Source organism: Patagioenas fasciata, chromosome 1 (assembly GCF_037038585.1).
Source record: "Patagioenas fasciata isolate bPatFas1 chromosome 1, bPatFas1.hap1, whole genome shotgun sequence".
Classification (NCBI taxonomy): Eukaryota; Metazoa; Chordata; class Aves; order Columbiformes; family Columbidae; genus Patagioenas; species Patagioenas fasciata.
This window is the reverse complement of record NC_092520.1, coordinates 210,567,501-210,586,907: the sequence shown is the minus strand read 5'-3', so window position 1 is coordinate 210,586,907 and position 19,407 is coordinate 210,567,501. Positions and strand designations below refer to the sequence as shown.

General features: G+C 41.5%; 1 protein-coding gene across 1 annotated transcript in view; it reads left to right on the top strand.

Annotated features, from left to right (window-relative positions):
• The window catches only part of TAF3 (TATA-box binding protein associated factor 3), a 124,998-nt gene that overhangs the window by 100,032 nt on the left and 5,559 nt on the right, over positions 1-19,407 (top strand). Inside the window, exons 4-5 of the mRNA XM_065845278.2 lie at positions 2,384-2,466; positions 18,201-18,456. Of these exons, the coding sequence (XP_065701350.1) occupies positions 2,384-2,466; positions 18,201-18,456 (339 nt within the window). The remainder of the gene's footprint in view (positions 1-2,383; positions 2,467-18,200; positions 18,457-19,407) is intronic.

Genomic DNA, 19,407 nt, shown 5'->3' with positions numbered 1-19,407 from the left:
CTCACGAAGCAGCTGCTGACCCAGTTTCAGCTAACCTTAATACACTGAGCTGTAAACTAAAGCAGTTACGGAACTGCTGCGTGAGAAACGGAGCCATCCGCGCATCAGGACTTGCCAGAGCTGCCCCAAAGTTAACTCGTGAGTCAAAATCCTGGCATTGATGTAGAGGAAAAAACACGATATCCAGGATATAATCATAGAATAGTTTGGGTTGAAGGGACCTTCAAAGCTCACCCAGTGCCACCCCTGCCATGAGCAGGGACATCTTCACCAGCTCAGGTTGCTCAGAGCCCCGTCCAGCCTGGCCTGGGATGTCTCCAGGGATGGAGCATCCACCACCTCTCTGGGCAACCTGGGCCAGGCTCTCACCACCCTCAGTGTAAAAAATTTCTTCCTCATGTCTGGCCTGAATCTCCCCTGTTTAGTTTAAACCCATCACTGCTTCTCCTGTCTCACCAGGCTGTGCTGAAAGTCCGTCCCCATCTTCCTTATCGGCCCCTTTAATTGTGAATGCCTCTTAATTTTCCCTCTGCTCCAGTCATGCAAACACTCCACATAAACCCATGTTGTAGAAAGATACTGCATCTCCTCTTCTATCAAAGAATAAGATTTAGGGTTGTTGTGGAGCCCAGTTTTCCTCTCAGGGCAGACTGCTGTATTGGCATCTGAGCATAAATAAGTGGTTTATGTGCGTTCCTTCTGGTTAGAACATCTTGGTCGAATAGAAATAATAATATGAAAGACCTTAATGTGAGGGATAGGTGACATGAGTATCTTTCTGTACTGTGTGCTGGAAGCTAAGTAGCAGTGCTTGTCCTAGGAAGTTTTAGATTTGAAACAGGCACTACAGAAGGAGGAAAAAGCTGCAGGAAAGGAGATGGAATAATCCAAGGCATGTGCCTGAGCCTCCTGTACCCAGGGTTCAATTCCATGTCTCTGTCCAGTGGCCGATGCTACAGATAAAGATGATGGGAAAGCAGTTAAGGGACTTGCCTGTGGAAAGTGGCAGTGAAATTGTTGCAAGCATTAAGATCTTCAGAGGTAAAAAACGCTTGCAACACTCCAAAGGAATGACATAACAAAAAAATGGTGCTATACAAACAAAAGAGAGAGGCCTGTGAATTAGACTAATACATATCCATGGAGAGCTTTATTGAAAAGCGTGGTTAACTGTGTCAGAACAGAAATACCACTCGGGCTGCAGCCCTTCTCTCTGGAGTCGACATCTCCCAAGCAGCTCCGGTTCTTTGGGCAAGGTGCGTCGCACGGGACTCGATCATTACTGTTCCTCAATGTAAGTCCTCATTGAGTCCTCCCACTCTGGGCTGCTGTCTCCTGCGCTGCTTTCTGTGCTTTGAATTGATTGTTTGCTCTCCATTTCATCATGAAAGCTTTTTTAAAACAGATTTCTCCCACTGAGAGTTGCTCGGGTTTCCATTTAGTGTGTGCATACTATTTTTTGTCTCTTGGAGTTCCTGGATCAGATTCAGCTAAGTGGTTGTTTTATTAAATGTGATGATACTCATGCTCAAAATGAGATCAATCTCCCTCTCTTTTTATATACATATGCATATATAATGTACATGGATATATGGATATAGGTTGAGCGGCTTATGTACAGAGAATGATTACAGTGTCAGCTGTAAAATCTGAGATAATTCTATACAGGTTTAGCAAAGCAGTAGCTCAATGGGAGTTGGTAATTTTGACAGATACTGATTCAAAGACTTCAAGGACATATTCAAGTGCTCTAAACTCCACCAGATACTGAGGTTGAAAATCAGGCCATTTGAAAAATAGCCATTAGAAACCTCAGCCTAATTGCATTAAAAAGCAATGCTTCTGTTATACCTGTGTGGATAAACACTTTCATAAAGTAGTCAGTGTTGGTGCTTGAGGTTTATTTGCTTGCTCTGTGTCTAATTTTAACTCAGGAGGGTCACAGCACATTTATGTGGTGAACTTGGGAAATAATTGAATTTAAACCTCAAAAAGTGCAAACACTAGTGGGCACCTATCAAGGTCAAAGCATTTAGTGTCATTTTTTAGAAATATACTGGGGGTTTTTGTGTGTGTAGAAAAGTACTGAATCAAGAAGACTTGTTAACAAAGTGTATGAGAAGGCACAAATGAAACAAAATTTCAAGGTGACTTTTCAGTGTAGAATTCAGGTTTGTGATTTGCTGTGTCGGGAGCTCCCAACAAACTCTGACCATCCGTGCTACGGCACGAAGCATGAGAGCGCGGTGGTCAGTCTGTCATAGGTCTGTCTCATCAAGCTGATACACTCTGTTTGGTTAACTCCATCAGTGCTTTCATGTAATTAATATATTTTGGGACTCTGCTTGCAGTCTTTGATTGATGATTGTGTTCCTTTGTACAGATAAAGGTGGAACCAGTTGTTCCTGCTCCATCACCGGTTATTCCTCGGCTGACGTTAAGAGTGGGTGCAGGCCAAGACAAGATGTAAGTACAAATAAGTCCATCTGCAAGGCGTATCTGCAAGGTGTTCCCCCTCTGTCGCTTGCGGTAGCTCTTATTTTCAGTGGGAAACACTTAAAAATTAGTGGCAAATGACGTTCATACACCTATTACATCTTTGAACCGTTGTAATGAGAAATCAAGCAGAACACTTACCAATAGATACTTTTTGGATGTTTTGCCCTTTTCTTCTACTCTCCCATCATCTTTCATCCATCCTACACTGTTTCCCAGTCCATGCCTTTCTAGGGCATGGATTTACAAGACTCCATCTAGACTTCTATGCTGCCTCCAGTGACATATAGTGAGGCTTCCATAACATGTAGTTATCCCTAGGATAACCTACAGCCAAGTTTCACAACGCTCTTCAGGTAACAGTTGTTTTATGCTTTAAAGCATAACATTTGAAATTCCTTTATACACCTCTGTTTTATTATAACTGTTGATGATTATTCATGAGTGTACCTAACGCATTTCAAATGGTAGTTCATTAGCTCCCTAATTATTGGGTGCTGTTGTACAAATAATAGTTACTTTGTACTGGATGAGCATAAATAGGATGATCCCTATCCTGAGATCACACAGCATAAACAGGTGGCTGGAGAGGCTGGGAAAACCATGCGTCACAGGGCTTTTTAGGCTGGTCCTGTGTATGTAGGTAAAGGTTTTCTTTTCATCAGGCTTTTCATGTTGTTTTTAATGGCTCAGAGCACACTTTCATGTCTGATGGTAAACATGAGCGCCAAACAGATTTTTCCTTCCCATTCATCGCATTAATTATTGCTAATAAAGTAGTTTCTATTTTACAGCCATTATGAACTAAATCTCCTAATCGCTAATTTTTCTGCTTTATAAGTTAAATGGCATCTTTGATGATTATTCTCTTTTTCTGTGCTGTCAGACTTCTCCTCAGTAGATAACTGTGAGTTGTACTGGTTTGAAGTTGCTATGGGACTTCAGTCGTTTCTTGGTTTCTGTGGGACACCCCTCACCCCAAATTTTTCCTGCTCCTCAATCATTTCTGCCTCCTTCTTTTCACAATATTTGAGTGTGATCTAAAATTTCTGTGCTTCAAATTGCTGTACAAAAACTCCAACTTTCTCAGAACCATTGTCTGGCCTGCTATGCAGATTTGGATGTGCCCACATGGAGAGAGTGTCCCTTCAGAGCCCACAAATCTATTTTCCAACTTGAGGAACCATAAATACCTTTCAACTCCTCTTTTTCAAGAACTGTACAAGTGTTTACATGAGGAAAATGGTCAGAATTTCAAGGCAGAATTTCTAAATTAAAATTCTGAAGCTGTATTTTAGCACCAAGGAATTGACTTTGCTTCCCATCTTAATTTACCCTAATCCTTCTCATATTCACAAACATTTTGAGAGTCAGACTCCATCTGCTTCCTACAAATCACATGGGTATATCGTCATCAGCCCTGCCAGCCCAAAATGGGTCAGAGATACTGGCATCTTGTTTTATGGCCTTTTGGGAAACTCACTTCTATCCCAGTTTCCTTTGTGCATCTTTGGTGGCACCTTGGCCACCATCTGAGGACCTCAGGCGTTGTGCATGGTAGAGCCTAGAGTTAAACCCCCAACTCCAGGATGGGAGATACACAAAGCCGACTTAGCTCGAAGATTCTAGACAAAAATAGGGGAGAATTAATAAACCAAAGCCAAGATCTTTGGGCCTGGGAAGTCCTGGAGGCAGATGGTAGGAAATGCTAAAAGTTGGTTGTGCTCCAGCTCTCTGCAGTGTCTATACTGGGCCTATGAGGGGAACTTCATCTTCTCCATGCGACAGTCGTCTTCGAGATTGTTTTAGGATGAGTAACCAAACGAGGTTTGAGTCATTAGTATTCCATCTCTAATTGCTTATTGGTTTCCCTTTTCTACCTTAAATATCTCCTCACTGCCCACCATACTGGCACCCTGATGTTGTCCTGGTGTAATGGTTCTATCACCCACTCGCACCTTCTGACTGACAGCAAACAAGAACTTGTGGAGCTTTGTAACAGCTTTGAGGATTTTTCGTAGTTTCCCAAGGCAAAATCCAGGAAGAAATTTGCTGTTACACAGGTAAATACAGTTGGTGCCACGTGGCTCTGTGAAACGTTTTGTGTTGCGGGTCAATCTGGTGTCTTATTTGGCAGGGCTTGTCCTACTCTAAATAATACTTCTACTGTCATCCTCAACAATTAATATTCAGCCTAAACTCAGAGTATATTTAAATTTTCACGTGTTGTGATCAGTATGGAAAGGACTGGTGTGGATCTGAGGCAAAGCCTGTGTGTGACTTGGACATCTGAAGCAAAACTAGATGGCTCTGCAGCCTTTATTTCAAGTTATTAGTTGAAAAGACCATAGTAGGGTAATCAACCTTTTAAGGCAGAAACAAAAGCTTTTGTTCCGTGTTATGTTAAGGAAAAGTTAAACTTTTGTTTCATCTGCGTTGGTAATGAAGTTCTGGATATCTGGTAATTATCATATAGAAATATTGTGCTTCAATTAGCGTGTCTCTGGAGTTTGCTGGCATGGGATTGTTGGAGAATACCACGAATGGCCATGGAAAAGTATGAAAAAGTTTTTGGGGATTCGTAGAATTTGATGAGTAAATGGACTAATGAGTTATTTCAGTTTCCTCTGTTCAAGAGAAGAGCTGTTTAGAGGCTTTTGGAAGTACATAAGTACCTGTTCAACTGGAGGCTGGGGGAATAGATAAAATAGATACAACTTTGTCTTGAATGGAAGAAGTTACAGATCTTGGTGAGGCCACGAAGTGAAGCTTCACATCACACCATAAACACAGCACAGCGACAGCAACATGAATTTACTTAAATAGCGCAGCAGTGGTGAGGAAAACACCTTTTCAGTAGCCAGCAGTTTATTCTCTATCATTTTGCTTCTTGGCTCCTCTGCTTGGACCAACATACAAAGCGGTGATGGTAACGGCAGAGAATTCTCCTTCTTTCTTGTTGCTGGAAATACAAGTATATTTTGCTCCGAAATTCAAAGTGGTCTCTGCATTCAAGCTTGTCCAGTGTGCAAATATTCTTACAACACACATCAGTTCAAAAGAGAAGGCTATTAATAATAGACACAAAACCATATTGTTCCTGAAGGATGGAGAAACCAATATTGGAAAAATCTATTCTACTTCAGGTTTTTTTGCGAGTGTTTTAACTGCACAGTAAAACAAGAAGAAAGTAGATTATAATCAAAGCATTTCCATCTTAGTTGTAAACAATTACAGCAATACTTGCATGGATGCCACATTAGAAGAAATTTACTGGATTCCATTCTAATGCAATTAGAGCTAATTTTGTTCTTTAAATGAATAAAAGGTCAGCTAGTAAATCTAGTTTATCTCAAGTCCAGGCTTCAATAAATTGTTTTATTTAATTTGTTGTAAAAGATCTTATCCTTAATGGGCCTAGCTCTTATTAGTTTGCTTGGGTTCTGAAATATTTATGACCACCTTTTTAGATATGATTTGAATGATATGTCGGAAGGGTTTTTCACTGTTTTTTTTCCACTCCAGTGTTATCAAGGTAGATTGCTAACTGAGTTAGTATAGGAAGGAACTAGAGATGCTATCTTTTTAAAAAACAAAACAAGAACAACCCAGCTAGTATAGACTTCACGATTTTAAATCAACTGCAAATGATGGGCAGAATTGAATACTTTAATTCAATTGCATCGTGGTTTTGCTTTCTCCGGTTATTTTGCCTAAGCACAATCATTTTCCAAACACCTAAGTTTCTAAAAAGCAGATCTGCTGATGGGGTGTTGACATTCCAACCACTGCCATGATTGACATAAACTTCAGCAATACGATGTGCTGTGATTTTTTATACATCAGATAAATTTATGCTACATTTAAATACAGTTTCTAAGAAAAAACATTGCCTTTTGACACTAGTGCCAGCCCACAAAGCAGAGTACCACTCACTGGTGCTGTTTCAGTGCTTCTGTGACTTAGAAGCAGGATATATATGTTACGTGAAATCGATTCTCCGAATTCACCTTAAAATGTCAGGCTTTTGCTCCAGACTCGTACCGCATTGTATCATAGCTCTGCCATCAGAAGGGAACCTGGAAACCAGGCATGAGTTGGGGAGAAGAGACGTATTTTAACAGTGTTTGACTTCTAAACCCAACCTGCTGCTCCGATGAAGTTGCCCCTTGTCTTACATATTTTGAAGTAACTAGATATGTGACTTTCTCCCCCCCAAAATGAGCATATGCTCAGATATGCGTGCTTATGCATCTATAAAAAATGTATATTAAATAACTCGTGGATTGTAAAATAAAATCCTAAAAGGATTAAGGGATAGAAAAATTTTTGTCATCCAAATATTGAATTGATGCCACTAAAGCTTTTTATCACTTGGTGGGATATTATCAGTCCAAGGCCTAACTTGTGTTCATTTGAAGGCTCACTCAACTGTGTTATACCACTGTGACAAAAGCCACCAGTATCACTCGTTGACATCCTTTGTAGGGAATCTCGAAGCCAAGTGCCAGTATAGACCAAATTATTTTGTGACCAGTAGATGGGACCTCTCTGTGTAATATGGGTGACCCAGAAGCTATTGGGACTAAGAGGACAAGGAAACCTGTCCTGTTCCTTCTGTTTGATTACACTGAGTTTCTGCGATCGTCTGTCTCAGAACTTCTAACACAATAAGGTGCTCATAACACCTATTTTTATGAGTTGTCAAAAAGCAAGTGTCTGAAAAAGTGGAAGCCTGAAAGGAAATGAGACTTGAGAAAATCTCCTCATTGAAGCTGTAACCTTACCTGAAACACAGCTGGGCTGTTGGAGGAGTTTATTTTTCATAAATTTACATGGTTTGGGTCATCACTGCTACTTCCTCAAGAATTTGGTATTTTAAGTGCAACCACAGTTGGGCAATGGAATTGCAGTCAACCAGTTCTTCATTCCTACTTTTGGAAATTCTGTAAAATGCCATTATCTAACCTGCAGCATACAGAGAACCATCAAGTTTATTACAGGATGATGTTCTCCAAAAAACAGATGCCTAAATGATGGATCTTCTTCAACAAGCTTAATTTACCTAAGAGCTGAGCTGCAGACTCTCCAGAGATACACAGTCAGACTTTAAAAAGGTAAGGGCACGAGGAGAGGAGAGGAGAGGAGAGGAGAGGAGAGGAGAGGAGAGGAGAGGAGAGGAGAGGAGAGGAGAGGAGAGGAGAGGAGAGGAGAGGAGAGGAGAGGAGAGGAGAGGAGAGGAGAGGAGAGGAGAGGAGAGGAGAGGAGAGGAGAGGAGAGGAGAGGAGAGGAGAGGAGAGGAGGAGAGGATTAGCAAATCCATCCATACGTTTTTTATTGATCTGGTTGAAGACAATTAATGAGGCAAGGACCATGTTGGTGTTCCCCTGAGCTCACTGGGGATCTCTTGTTGCTGCTGTAACGTGAATACTGTTTTTTTCAAAACTGCTCAGACTCCCTGGGAGTTATGAAAAAAGCTGGATGTCTAAGGACTTTGCCATTAGCTCCAGTTAAACTAGAGTTCTACCCTAGGTAGTTTCCAATAATGCGTCTTCATTTTACAGTATCATCGCTGGTGAATATTCAAGGATCTTTTGTTTTTAATAGGGTTGTTCTCATCCAGATAAATCAGACCGTGTGAAGAAACTTTTGAACTTTGGGTGCTATTTCGTGGAGAGCAACTCAGATAATTTAGATTACTGTCTTCATAACGTTTGCCCACAATAGCTGAATAATGGGGTTCATTAACCTCCCTGTGTAGGCACATCCAAATTGTTTGCCTCAAGCCTTGGCTCCCCACGCGTGGCCAGAGAGGAAAGGATTCGCTTTTTATTGACTTGTCAAGCCATAGGTTTGCATTCCCAGCCAAGTAGCTCCTGACCCGTTCCATTTATTTCACTGTTTTTGTGGTGGGGAAAACAGGTAAAGGAATCCTGCTGGAAGCCCCTCCTTCCACACGTTTCGATGAATAAAAGCAGTGTTTGGAGCAGTTAAGGCACCGTGACCAAATCCTTCGCAAAACGTAATGCAAGCAGCATGGGGCTATTGTGGGACACAGCTGTAGGCGGTGTTGGTTACCCTGCGAGACGCTGCTTATTCAACAGAAAGCTCTGGAGGAGAACTTATTGTGGAATTAAATAGGAGGGAAAAAAGTGATACTTCAGGGAGAAAAATGTAGAAGGGGAAACCGCTGTTCGGGAAAATTAAATAATAGAGTCCGGGCAGCGAAAGTCTGTGTTTATTGCAGTGCTAATGGGCAGCCCAATTATTTTACGCTGCAGCACTTAGCAGAGAAAAAGCCGCGTGAACCGTGTGTTAACAGAATTAACGTTGTGGATGTCAGTCCAGCTTTTGGTGCAAGAGAGAAAAGAGTGTGTAATGGTGAAATCGGTTTTGATATGATCAATAGACCACCTAAGCGAGGAGACAGAACAATGACAAATGATGTCACTCTTCTCCAAGGAAGCAGAGGTGTGCATAAGGAATTCCAACCATCTCTACAGCTTTCATAAATCTTTGTGTTTGTGTGTGTATATACATACCCTCATTTTTCTGTTCTGTAGTCTTTTAAATTATAAGATCTGGAGGACTGATTTTCAATACCTTTTTAAAGGCTGAACACATTTTAATGAAGCTATTGTCTCGGGTATGTTTCATCTCCCTTTCCCAATTTTTCTCTTTTAGTGTCACACGTTGGCCTCGATCCTGTAGTAAAATCCCCATGTGTGGTCTTGTATCCATCCACAAGTCTGGTTCCCTTGGATGGAGGTACCCCAGCCTCTCCCTTGCTGCAGGATTGCAGCTTTTACGTTAAAAATAAAACACAGAATTCCATATCCCTTTTACCAAAACAAATAAATTATCATTTTTGTTTATATTTCTAGAGGAGTTTTTTTCTTCCTTGAGTACGAGTTATTTCCAACTTCAGATGTAGTCCTTAGCATTTCTTTTTTTAATTACTGAAGCCACCCCAACTAATTATTCATCCTGTTTATGGTAGGTGGTAGGCTGTGGAAAATCATTTTCATTTTGCTGCTGGCCACATTGGGTGATGAATCCAAAAGTGAATCCATAAAAAGGCTTGAGTCATTAGAAAACAAAACAACTTACTGTGAGATTCTTTGATTTTGCTGCTTATTGCTCAAGAGTAAATAAATCTTATACTGTATACCACAATTTAAAAAAACACTTCAGGCAGGTTTAGGCACATAAACGAATTGCTTGTGTAAATGGGCATGAGCAGCTGCCCTTATAAAGCACAACAGAAACCGATCAAATATGTGTGAAAGATTAGAAAGGCAGATGGGTGTTTGTTTAGAAAATAGACTTTGCCTCTATAGAAGATGACTGCAAGAGAAAGGTGCTGATTTTCTTGTCTTTCTCATTCACTCTTTTATTGAAACTTTTAAACAAAATTGAGTCAACTATATAGACTCAAGGGTTCAAAAAATAGTTCCTGAGAGCTGGATAGGGACAAGAGTAGCCGTCCATGGACACGGAGAAAAAGCTGGTCCTACCTGGATCTAGTCACATTGTCCTGTGAGCAGTTCCTCTGTTGCTGTACAGAACCTCCATGTACAGGAATGGCCTGATTGCTTGATTCTTACAAAAAATGTATCAGTAACATGCTGGAAATTACAGATTTGGAGGTTTCTAAGCCCATGCTGGCTTTATTTTCTGGTAGTTAATAAAGTTAATATTCTATACTAGTTCCCAGTAAAGAGGGTAGATGTCGGACTGGTTTATGAGCAAGCTTCTGGATTGTACATCGCGTAACATTTCCCAAAATGTATGACAGTAAAGGGCAGTTTGCAAGGAGCATGTGAGAGAAAGTTTGCAAAGAGCTCGTTGACATAAACGTGTTTTACCAGCTCCTGGTTTTGCTGTTGAGAGCTCAGCAGAAGGAAATAATGCCTGGTGGTTTTCACATCGAAGCTCTGAGCAAGTTGTTATTGATGATAAGACAGAAAAGAAGATGGAAGATACCAAGACACCACACTACCAATTCAGGTTTTGTCAGACTAGTGATGAACCATCTGGAGATGTAAGTCAGAATGGTGAGGAAGAACGGGAGGGTGATTTAGGAGTCATCGGCAGAAAGGTGCTTGTGGTTGTTGGGAGAAATACCCTGGTGTAACAGATACAGAGGCCGGAGGCCGGGACAGAACTCTGTTTCGCATAAAGTAATGGGAAAATAAACAGTAGAAAACCTGTAATTCAGTTTCAAGAGTGCAAATGTCCATAAACCAAAGGAGTTAGTTTGAGATGTCAGCTAGACTGAAGACCTAATGGATTCAAAAGTGATGGGAACGCAGCACTTGTAGGAAATGACTACAGAGTGAATTCTGTGAATAACTCCTTCCAAAAGGATGTTGGGAATAAGCATCGTACCTCTAGGAGAAAAGGACAGTGGTTGGACTGAGCTTTGAAGATCCCTTCCAACCCAAACTATTCTGTGAAAGGAAGATAGGAACTGAGAGTTGTAAGAGAGCTTATCTAACCAGGTAGGTTGCTAGTGAATGTGCTCAAGGATGTATTCCAGGACTGGTTTGATTTAATCATTTCATTTAAAATTTTGTCACAGGGAGGTAGAACACTGGTGCTTTTTGTTGGCAGTAAGTTTGAAGGACCATGTCAGTACAAATGAGGATCTTATAATTGTCTGGAAAGAACTGGATCCTCTTGAACAGAAGGGAAAATGGCATTTAATTCAGTATATGAAAAATTGTGGTTAAGACTTTGGATTTTCAGTGTACCAGTAGAAACTTCAGCCAGAAGTAAAAAGCTGATCAGTGGGTGTATCACTACACTAGGTGAATTAAGTGGTCAGGGGATCGTTAGTTGATCACAAAATGACAGAATTGCCAACCATAGGATGCATTGCAAGAGATTATTTTAGCAGAGGTAGTGGAAGTGTCCAGGCCATTGTATGAGAACCTGTTTATACTTCATCTGAAATGCTGTATTCAATTCTCAAAGGCAGGTTGTATTCGGGAAGGATGAAGAGCAGGTGCAGAAAAGGCCTTGGAGCGCTGTTAGGGGGAGCATAGGGGGGTCTGTGTTATTACAGACTTGTTGGGGTTGGAAGGGACCTCTGGAGATCATCCAGTCCAACCCACCTGCTAACGCAGGGTCACCAGAGCAGATCACACAGGAAGGTGTCCAGGTGGGTTTGAATGTCTCCAGAGGAGGAGACTCCACAACCTCTCTGGGCAGCCTGGGCCAGGCTCTGGCACCTCAAAGGAAAGAAGTTTCTCCCCATATTCAGATGGACCCTCCTGTGCTTCAGTCTGTGCCCGTTTCCCCTCATCCTGTTGTTGGGCACCACTGAACAGAGTCTGGTCCATCCTCTTGACACCCGCCCAGGAGATATTTATAAACACTGATGAGATCCCCTCTCAGCTTCTCTTCTCCAGCTGAACAGCCCCAGCTCCCTTGTTCTCTCCTCATAAGAAAGATGCTCCAGACCCCTAGGAGAGCATCTTTGTGTGTTTAGTCTAGCATGTGAAGAGGGGATGTGATTGCTGGCTACAAATACATCAGACAAGTAAACGTCTTGGAGGGAGAAAGCTATTTAAGCTAAAGAACAATGTTGGCAGACAAACAAATGGGAATTAATTGTCTATGAATGTAGGCTGGAAATTAGAAGAGGTTGGTGTGCCACCAGAGCAGCGAGATCCTGGAACGGGTTAATGATGGGGACACAAAGATTAACTAGTTTTAAGATGAAGCTCAATAAACTGGTGAATGGGATTAGGTGACACGATGCCTGTGAAGTCACTAGACTCTCATGCCCGAGAAGGGGTTTTTGCAGGTTTTGCTGTAGTGAGGAAATGGAGAATGGACCATTGAACTCCATGTGCACCACTGAAGATTAACACCCTTAGGTGGAAGTTGTGCCATTTGTAAGAGACCAGGCAGTGTCCACAAAAATGGATGACAGCTTGGAATAAATGTACAAAGTTCATTTTCCTTGATGGAGAAGAATGTCACATTGCAGGCAATTTATCACATGAAAATATTTATATTTTTTTTAATCTCAAGCTGAAGTACTGAAGTCTTTTTACTTGCAGAATTGCTGGAGGCTCCGCTGGAAGTCTGATGTATTTTGGCACTCTGCAAATGCACGGTTTGGTCATAGCGTGTATTTGTGGAGCTTGTATTTGCCAATATGACTTGTTTGCACAGAATAAAATACTCAGCAGAGCATGAGAGATAGAAACTAAATTTCTCTTTCTAAAAGTAATATGAGAATTAACCTACATTACAGAGCTTAAAATGCACTGATTCTCCTCCAGGGTTGGAAAAAAATTTTCAAAATCACCTCTAATCTGTGAAGAATCTAAACCATATGGAAATTTTCCTAATTCCCCTGGGTGTTTTTGACACTCTTATCCGTAGGTCTTAGAGTGTTTCTTATTTTTCTGTTGCAACAATCTCAGTTCCAGGTGTGAGATTTTTCAGTAATAAAATAGTTACACCACTTAATTTTCTAGCATTGAGGAATTTATATCAACAAATATCACAGAATCACACAGAATCCCAGAATGTCAGGGATTGGAAGGGACCTGGAAAGCTCATCCAGTGCAGTCACCCCCGCCGGAGCAGGAACACCCAGCTGAGGTTCCACAGGAAGGTGTCCAGGCGGGTTTGAATGTCTGCAGAGAAGGAGACTCCACAGCCTCCCTGGGCAGCCTGGGCCAGGCTCTGTTACGCTCACTGAGAAGAAGTTTCTTCTCAAATTTAAGTGGAACCTTTTGTGTTCCAGTTTGTACCCATTACCCCTTGTCCTATCATTGGTTGTCACCAAGAGGAGCCTGGCTCCATCCTCATGACACTCACCCTTTATATATCTGTGAACATTAATGAGGTCACCCCTCAGTCTCCTCCAAGCTCCAGAGCCCCAGCTCCCTCAACCTTTCCTCACATGGGAGATGCTCCACTCCATCCATCATCTTTGTTGCCCTGCACTGGACTCTCTCCAGCAGTTCCCTGTCCTTCTGGAACTCAAGGGCCACAGCTGGACACAATATTCCAGGTGTGGTCTCCCTAGGGCAGAGTAGAGGAGAAGGAGAACCTCTGTGACCTACTGACCACCCCCCTTCTAATACACCCCAGGATGCCATTGGCATCACTTTTAATAATCCAGGTGAGTTGTACTAATTTTGATTGTGTTGGTGAAGTCGATGGTGATATTTTCCTATGTACAGAGACCCCTTTAGCTCCTGATTCTTGCTTAAAAATAATTCAAGAATTAGGACTTTTCAAACGTTGTTTTTCCTTTGGGCAGAGAAGCAGCTTCTTTGGAACTCTGTCTCTGAGAAACAAAGATTGCTGTAATTTTTTTACTAGACCTTTCGAAGTACTGATACAGCATTTTTATTTGGAGCTCATCACCCGTAGCAATCAGTCAGCCCTGCAGTTCATATCCTATTTTTGAAAAGCCATTTCCTTTTGGTGCACATGTCTTTTCCCTGTGTTTATATGAAGCAGTCAATGGGGCTTTCAGCCGTAAGGATCAGAATGAAATCAAATAAATTACTTCCAAAGATAGGAAACCATTTCACACCTTGGAGCCTCATTTTGCTCCAGATGTAGCGTGTTACAGCTCATGCCGGTGTAGAGCCGATTATAAACCAACTGACCTGTCGTGGCACTTAAAATCTTGGTAGAATTTGCACTTTGCCTGCAAGCCGACACTTGGTTTTCATCCTGTTTGGGTTTGGATCTGTAGCTGTGAACGGGGTGATTGCCCCAGAGTAACAATGAAAATGGGTTTTCATTCGCTCTTCCATTATACAGAGGTGTATTGGTACATGCGTTTGGTTGTAAATGTGCTGAGGTTCTGTAAGAAATACAGTTCCTGTTGGCATTTAAAAAGAAATCCAAAGTTATTGTAGGTTGGACACCACCTGATAAACAGTGTTGACATTAATTCTGTCTTTTGGTTTTTTTTAAAGGGAGTGGTAAACTTTAGTTATGATTTAGGGAGGTTCTTATTACCACATCTATTCCAAGGGTTTTCTCACACCCCTTCATTCTGGGGGAACTATTTTGATTCAAAAACAACTTGAATTGACTTTTTATCTTTCACTGTAGAATGTGTTTGTGATATACTGCTAGGCAAGCAGCCTGCAGAGAAGTGTTATTCTTGTCTTGGGCCTCTGAGTGTGTTGATGGTGGTTGATGTTCATCTGTGTTTGATTACCTAAAAAAATAAAACTCAGTTTTAGAGGTTTTGAATTAGGGTGAGGAAGGAGGTGAAATTTTGTCTTATTTAGTATTGTACGTGCAAACTTTTAATATACAAACGCTGATTTTGAAGTGGTATGAAAAACACATATTGGGAAAGAAGATAACGATATGTGTATCTTGTTCTTAGGGACATGGTTTAGTGACTGTGTTGGGCTAATGGCTGGATTCTATGATCTTGAGAGTCTCTCACAACCAGAATGATTCTGTGATTCTATGTATGGTGATGTCCAAATGTAGAGTTTAAATCCTAGGAGGGACCCAGCTATGAGGAGGATGGAACATTAGCTGTAGTGAGTACCGCCTACTCGCATTGTGCTCTGTGCCTCACTTTTCACGTCTATAAAATAGAGCTCATAAATCTTGCCATCATTTACATAGTGTTTTGATATCAGGTTTCTCTCCAAGTCTGAAGTAACATTAATTATTAGTCGTGGGACTGCTATTTCGCTTTGATTTCTCCCCACCTCTGTATTGCCGTGTGTGCAGCCCCTTCTTCAGAAAGGAGGACACGCTAAACCACCCTCCCTGAGGTTACTCCATCACCTCTAATGGTGGAGCACAAAGCCGTTCATTTCTCCACTCCAGAGTCTAAAGTCTCTGAACTTGTTTAGCCCAAGGGAGTGGTAGGCCCAAGCGTGCTCCGAAATGCCGATCTCCTATTTTGATAACTGAGCTCTGAAATCAAGATAAACAAGCTGCCCTATATACTGAGCACATCCTAATTGCACACTTCAAGTCAACCAATGAGTGTGTGTCGCCCGCTAATGAATATTTGTAGTTTCGCAAGATTTGGTATGTGATGTTCCTTGTAGCTTCTGCAGTTCTTAGCAGGTTGGCTTCAAAGACCCCATTCAGGAGAAGAACCTGGTTTCATCTAGACCAAGAAACAGCATCATTTAGTTTCATATGTTATTTGGGCATGATCACTCTTATTCAAATTATATTAGCTAATACTTCTTTAAAACTGTTTACACTGTGTGCAAAGTTGTGTTTAAAATCCTATTAGCTAATCCATTTCCTAGTCTAGACTCGGGGAGGGTTGACTCCCTGAAGAACTCATAGCAGGACTTTGTTTACTTGGAGGGGGTAGAAGAGGGAGGTGGAGAATGAAAGGGATAATGATGTTTGAAACCATCCAAATGACTTTAGCTGTGCCAAATATATTGCTGTCTGTCCCTCTCTTTGCTTTTATTATTGCTTTGTTTTTTGTCGAGAGGTGGCTCTCAAGTCCTGGGGGTAGCTCTGAAAACCATGGGAGTGTTGCCACCAACCAAGGTCTTGGACATTCAGCCTGGGGAACCAGGGCTCTCTGTGGGAGCCGTGGAAGGTGGAAGGCATTAGTTTTTAATTATACTATAAATACAATAAATAATAGTTTCTGCAGTATTACGTATTTCTAAGTCTATATCTGAAGAAAGTTCTGAAGTTTGGGGAATACTTTCAGTGCATTCTGTGTAGTCACTTCTATAACTTCTTCAACTGGAATTCCTATAATTTTGGCAGTATATTCTGCAGCAATGTAAATAGATGCACGTTGGTTTTTAATTATACCATAAATAATAGTTTCTGCAATATTACTTATTTCTAAGTCTATATCCGAAGAAAGTTCCAAAGTTTGGGGAATACTTTCAGTGCATTCTGTGTAGTCACTTCTATAACTTCTTGACTTCTTGTATAACTAAGCATCAGAGTCAGGAGCCCCAGGGAGCCACATGCCAAGACTTTCATTGAACCAGAAACACATCATGGACATTCAAGAGCCAAAAAGGAAACTTTCTTGGTGGAAGATGACAGTGGCTTCTCAGATTTACCCCACCAACAGGAGAAAGAGTAGATTTGATGAGTAGATCATTTCCAGTATGACCCGATATAGGATTTCCTTCCTTCTTCAAGTCACAGACAACTTAAGTTACGAGTTCTGCACTTTGGCGCACAGTCTAGAACCTTCCTGACACGTATAGAGAGCCTGAGCTCCCAAATGAGGTACCTGGAGCAATCGCCAGACATCAAGTGATGTGAGTGCCTTGGGCGTTACTGATGGAAAATCATCTAACGCCTTTTAGATTCTGCTCTGCTCTAAGTTTCTAAACTTCCTTGGGTTTTGTTTTCTTCCCCTGCTCACTCCTGGCAGCTCTGGGGAGGTGGGTGTAATGCTTCAGCTGCAGGTTAAGCAGCAATACCAGACCCGTTCCTCTGTTTCCTTTTACCAAGTGTTTTTACTACAACTTGCCATAGTTCTGATTTAGTAGTGCAAGTGGCGTATCTCGGGAGAAAAACACTGTTGTCTCAGCCAAGCATTAAATACTCTATAATTCCAAGCCTTTCTCAAATAATCACTTTGATTATTGACTCAAGATGCAGAAAATATCCCCAATCATAGCGATACTGCCTTTGAATATCATAAGAGAGCTGTGGTAAACTCTGAAGTTGAATGTAAAGTTCCCACTGATGGTGGAGCTGGACTTTCCTTGTTCTCAGGAGTTGTTGCAATTTGATTTCCATCATAGTTTTCCTACTGATGTCTCAGTTTTTAGCTTTCTTAAGGTATCCTCATCTCTGGAATGTCTAACCTTTCTTTAAATCACATTCTTCCCACAGTGCCATCACAAATCAATTGCACTCCCACAGTTACCATTCGAATATAAATAAGTTAATAAAATTATTTACCGAAATGTGGTAAAACAAATAGACCCATCCTGTGTTTTGTTTGAGGTTCAGTTTGGTTTGTTTTCTAAAACATCCTTTTCCTTCTCTTTATGTTTCTAATCTAGAGCCATATAGCGAGGGCTTTTTCTGTCTTGTTCATTAAATTGTATGCACGTCAATAACACTGTATATCAACATTCATTAATAAACGTTGGGTCCTCCATGTATCCCCCTTCCTGGGCAAGATTATTCTATACTGTGTATTTACTAGAGCTACATCCTGTCTACTTCAGCTACTTGAGTAAGTAGCAATATTTTAACTGCTGAGTATATAGTGTGCGTCATTTATTTGTCCTGACTAGATCCACTGCTGATTTCATAAACATTTGGGGAAAGAAATACCAAACTAGCAAATATTTGGAGAACCCCCTAATGTAGGATCTTGAGAGGACGATATCGTCTCTCAGTTTGAAGATTAAAATCAGTGCTGTTCACAGCTGATTAACTTTCCTTTCTAATATTTCCCACAAATTGAGGTAATGTAATAAAATTTAGCGAAACAAGGTTTAGTGAAGCCACAGAGAATATTTATATGGCAGTGAGCTATGGAGTGGCTCAGGCTGTCCTGGCTTTGTAATGGCTCAATGGATGGGTGTTGGGTTCTTGTGTTGGGTTCAAACTGCCTCTTTGATGGCTCAAAGGTGATGTGAATTATCTGCTCTGTATTTATTTATATCTAGTCAGTGATCGATCGCTGCTTTCTTCCCCATCAACTCTAACGATTCTCATTTTCACTCCTACAGAGTCATCAGCAAAGTGGTGCCAGCTCCAGAGGCCAAACCTTCCACCCCTGTGAGCCGGCCCAAAACCCCTCCGCCCGTGCCGTCACCGGTCCCAGCTCCCATCCACGTCACCCCTCCTTCGGCTCCAGCTCCTCCTCCTCCACAGGCCACCGTCTCGCAGGTCCTCATCCCACCACCCTCTCCAGCCGTCTCGGCGGCAGCAGGTTCCAAAGCTCCGGTTCGGAGCGTGGTGACCGAGACCGTCAGTACTTACGTGGTAGGTAATGTGCTGCGGCAGTTTGTCCCACTGCCGGTGACATTCATCTCTTGAATTGTTGAGCTCCTGGGTGACTCATCATCTCAAAATGATGGTCCCTGAACTTGTCATGTTGCTCTCTATTAAGCTGCTCCTTACCCAGCCCTTGCTTCCATGCACGTGATTTGAGGGGTTAACAACTTAATTAAAACACTGCCACTTAGACTGAATTTCTCCTTTGTTTCTACTTCAATGTTTAAGTTTCTTTTAACAAGTCCAGTTATATCCCACTCGGTATTTTCTGCTAACTGAGCAAGAGCATTTATTTTTGGAGTTGGAGGGGTTTTATAGATTCTTTCATAAGTGCTGAATTGAAACCTCAAATGTCAAACTCGCCATAGATTTTGCTGTCAGTCAGGTGAAGTACAAAACCCTCATACAACATCAAGAATTTGACTTAGCCCTCATCTGAAATGTCCATCTGAAGAGTCCACAAGCTCTGTTTTGGTTTCTTCAACATACAGAAATTGCAAAGGTTTGTGCTTCTCAAAAAGATAGTTCATTAGTCTACAGCTCATTAGTCTGTTTGACATATGCTCTGAACTTGGCCTCTCTGGTAGCGTGGAGACTTCTTTATTCCTTCAGAAAAGTGTCCCATCCAACGTGATGTAGGGACTGCATTCTCTGAAAGAACGTGGACATACCTGTGGGCAGGACTAGGATTGCTGTGCTACTGAAAATTTCTGCTTTAGATGAGATGTAAAATGAAAGTCCTGACCATTTCTGGTCATTGAAGAGCAGAAGATACCATTAACAACAGTACCGGCATTGTTATCCTCCCTGTCCTGGCCACGTTCCAGCTTGGTTGGTGACACCTTGCTTATCTGTATTGGGTAGCAGCTTAAAACTCTCACCATTTAAAACACCTGAAACTTGTTTTTATTACAGAGCTTCCTGGGCTTTAATTGCGAT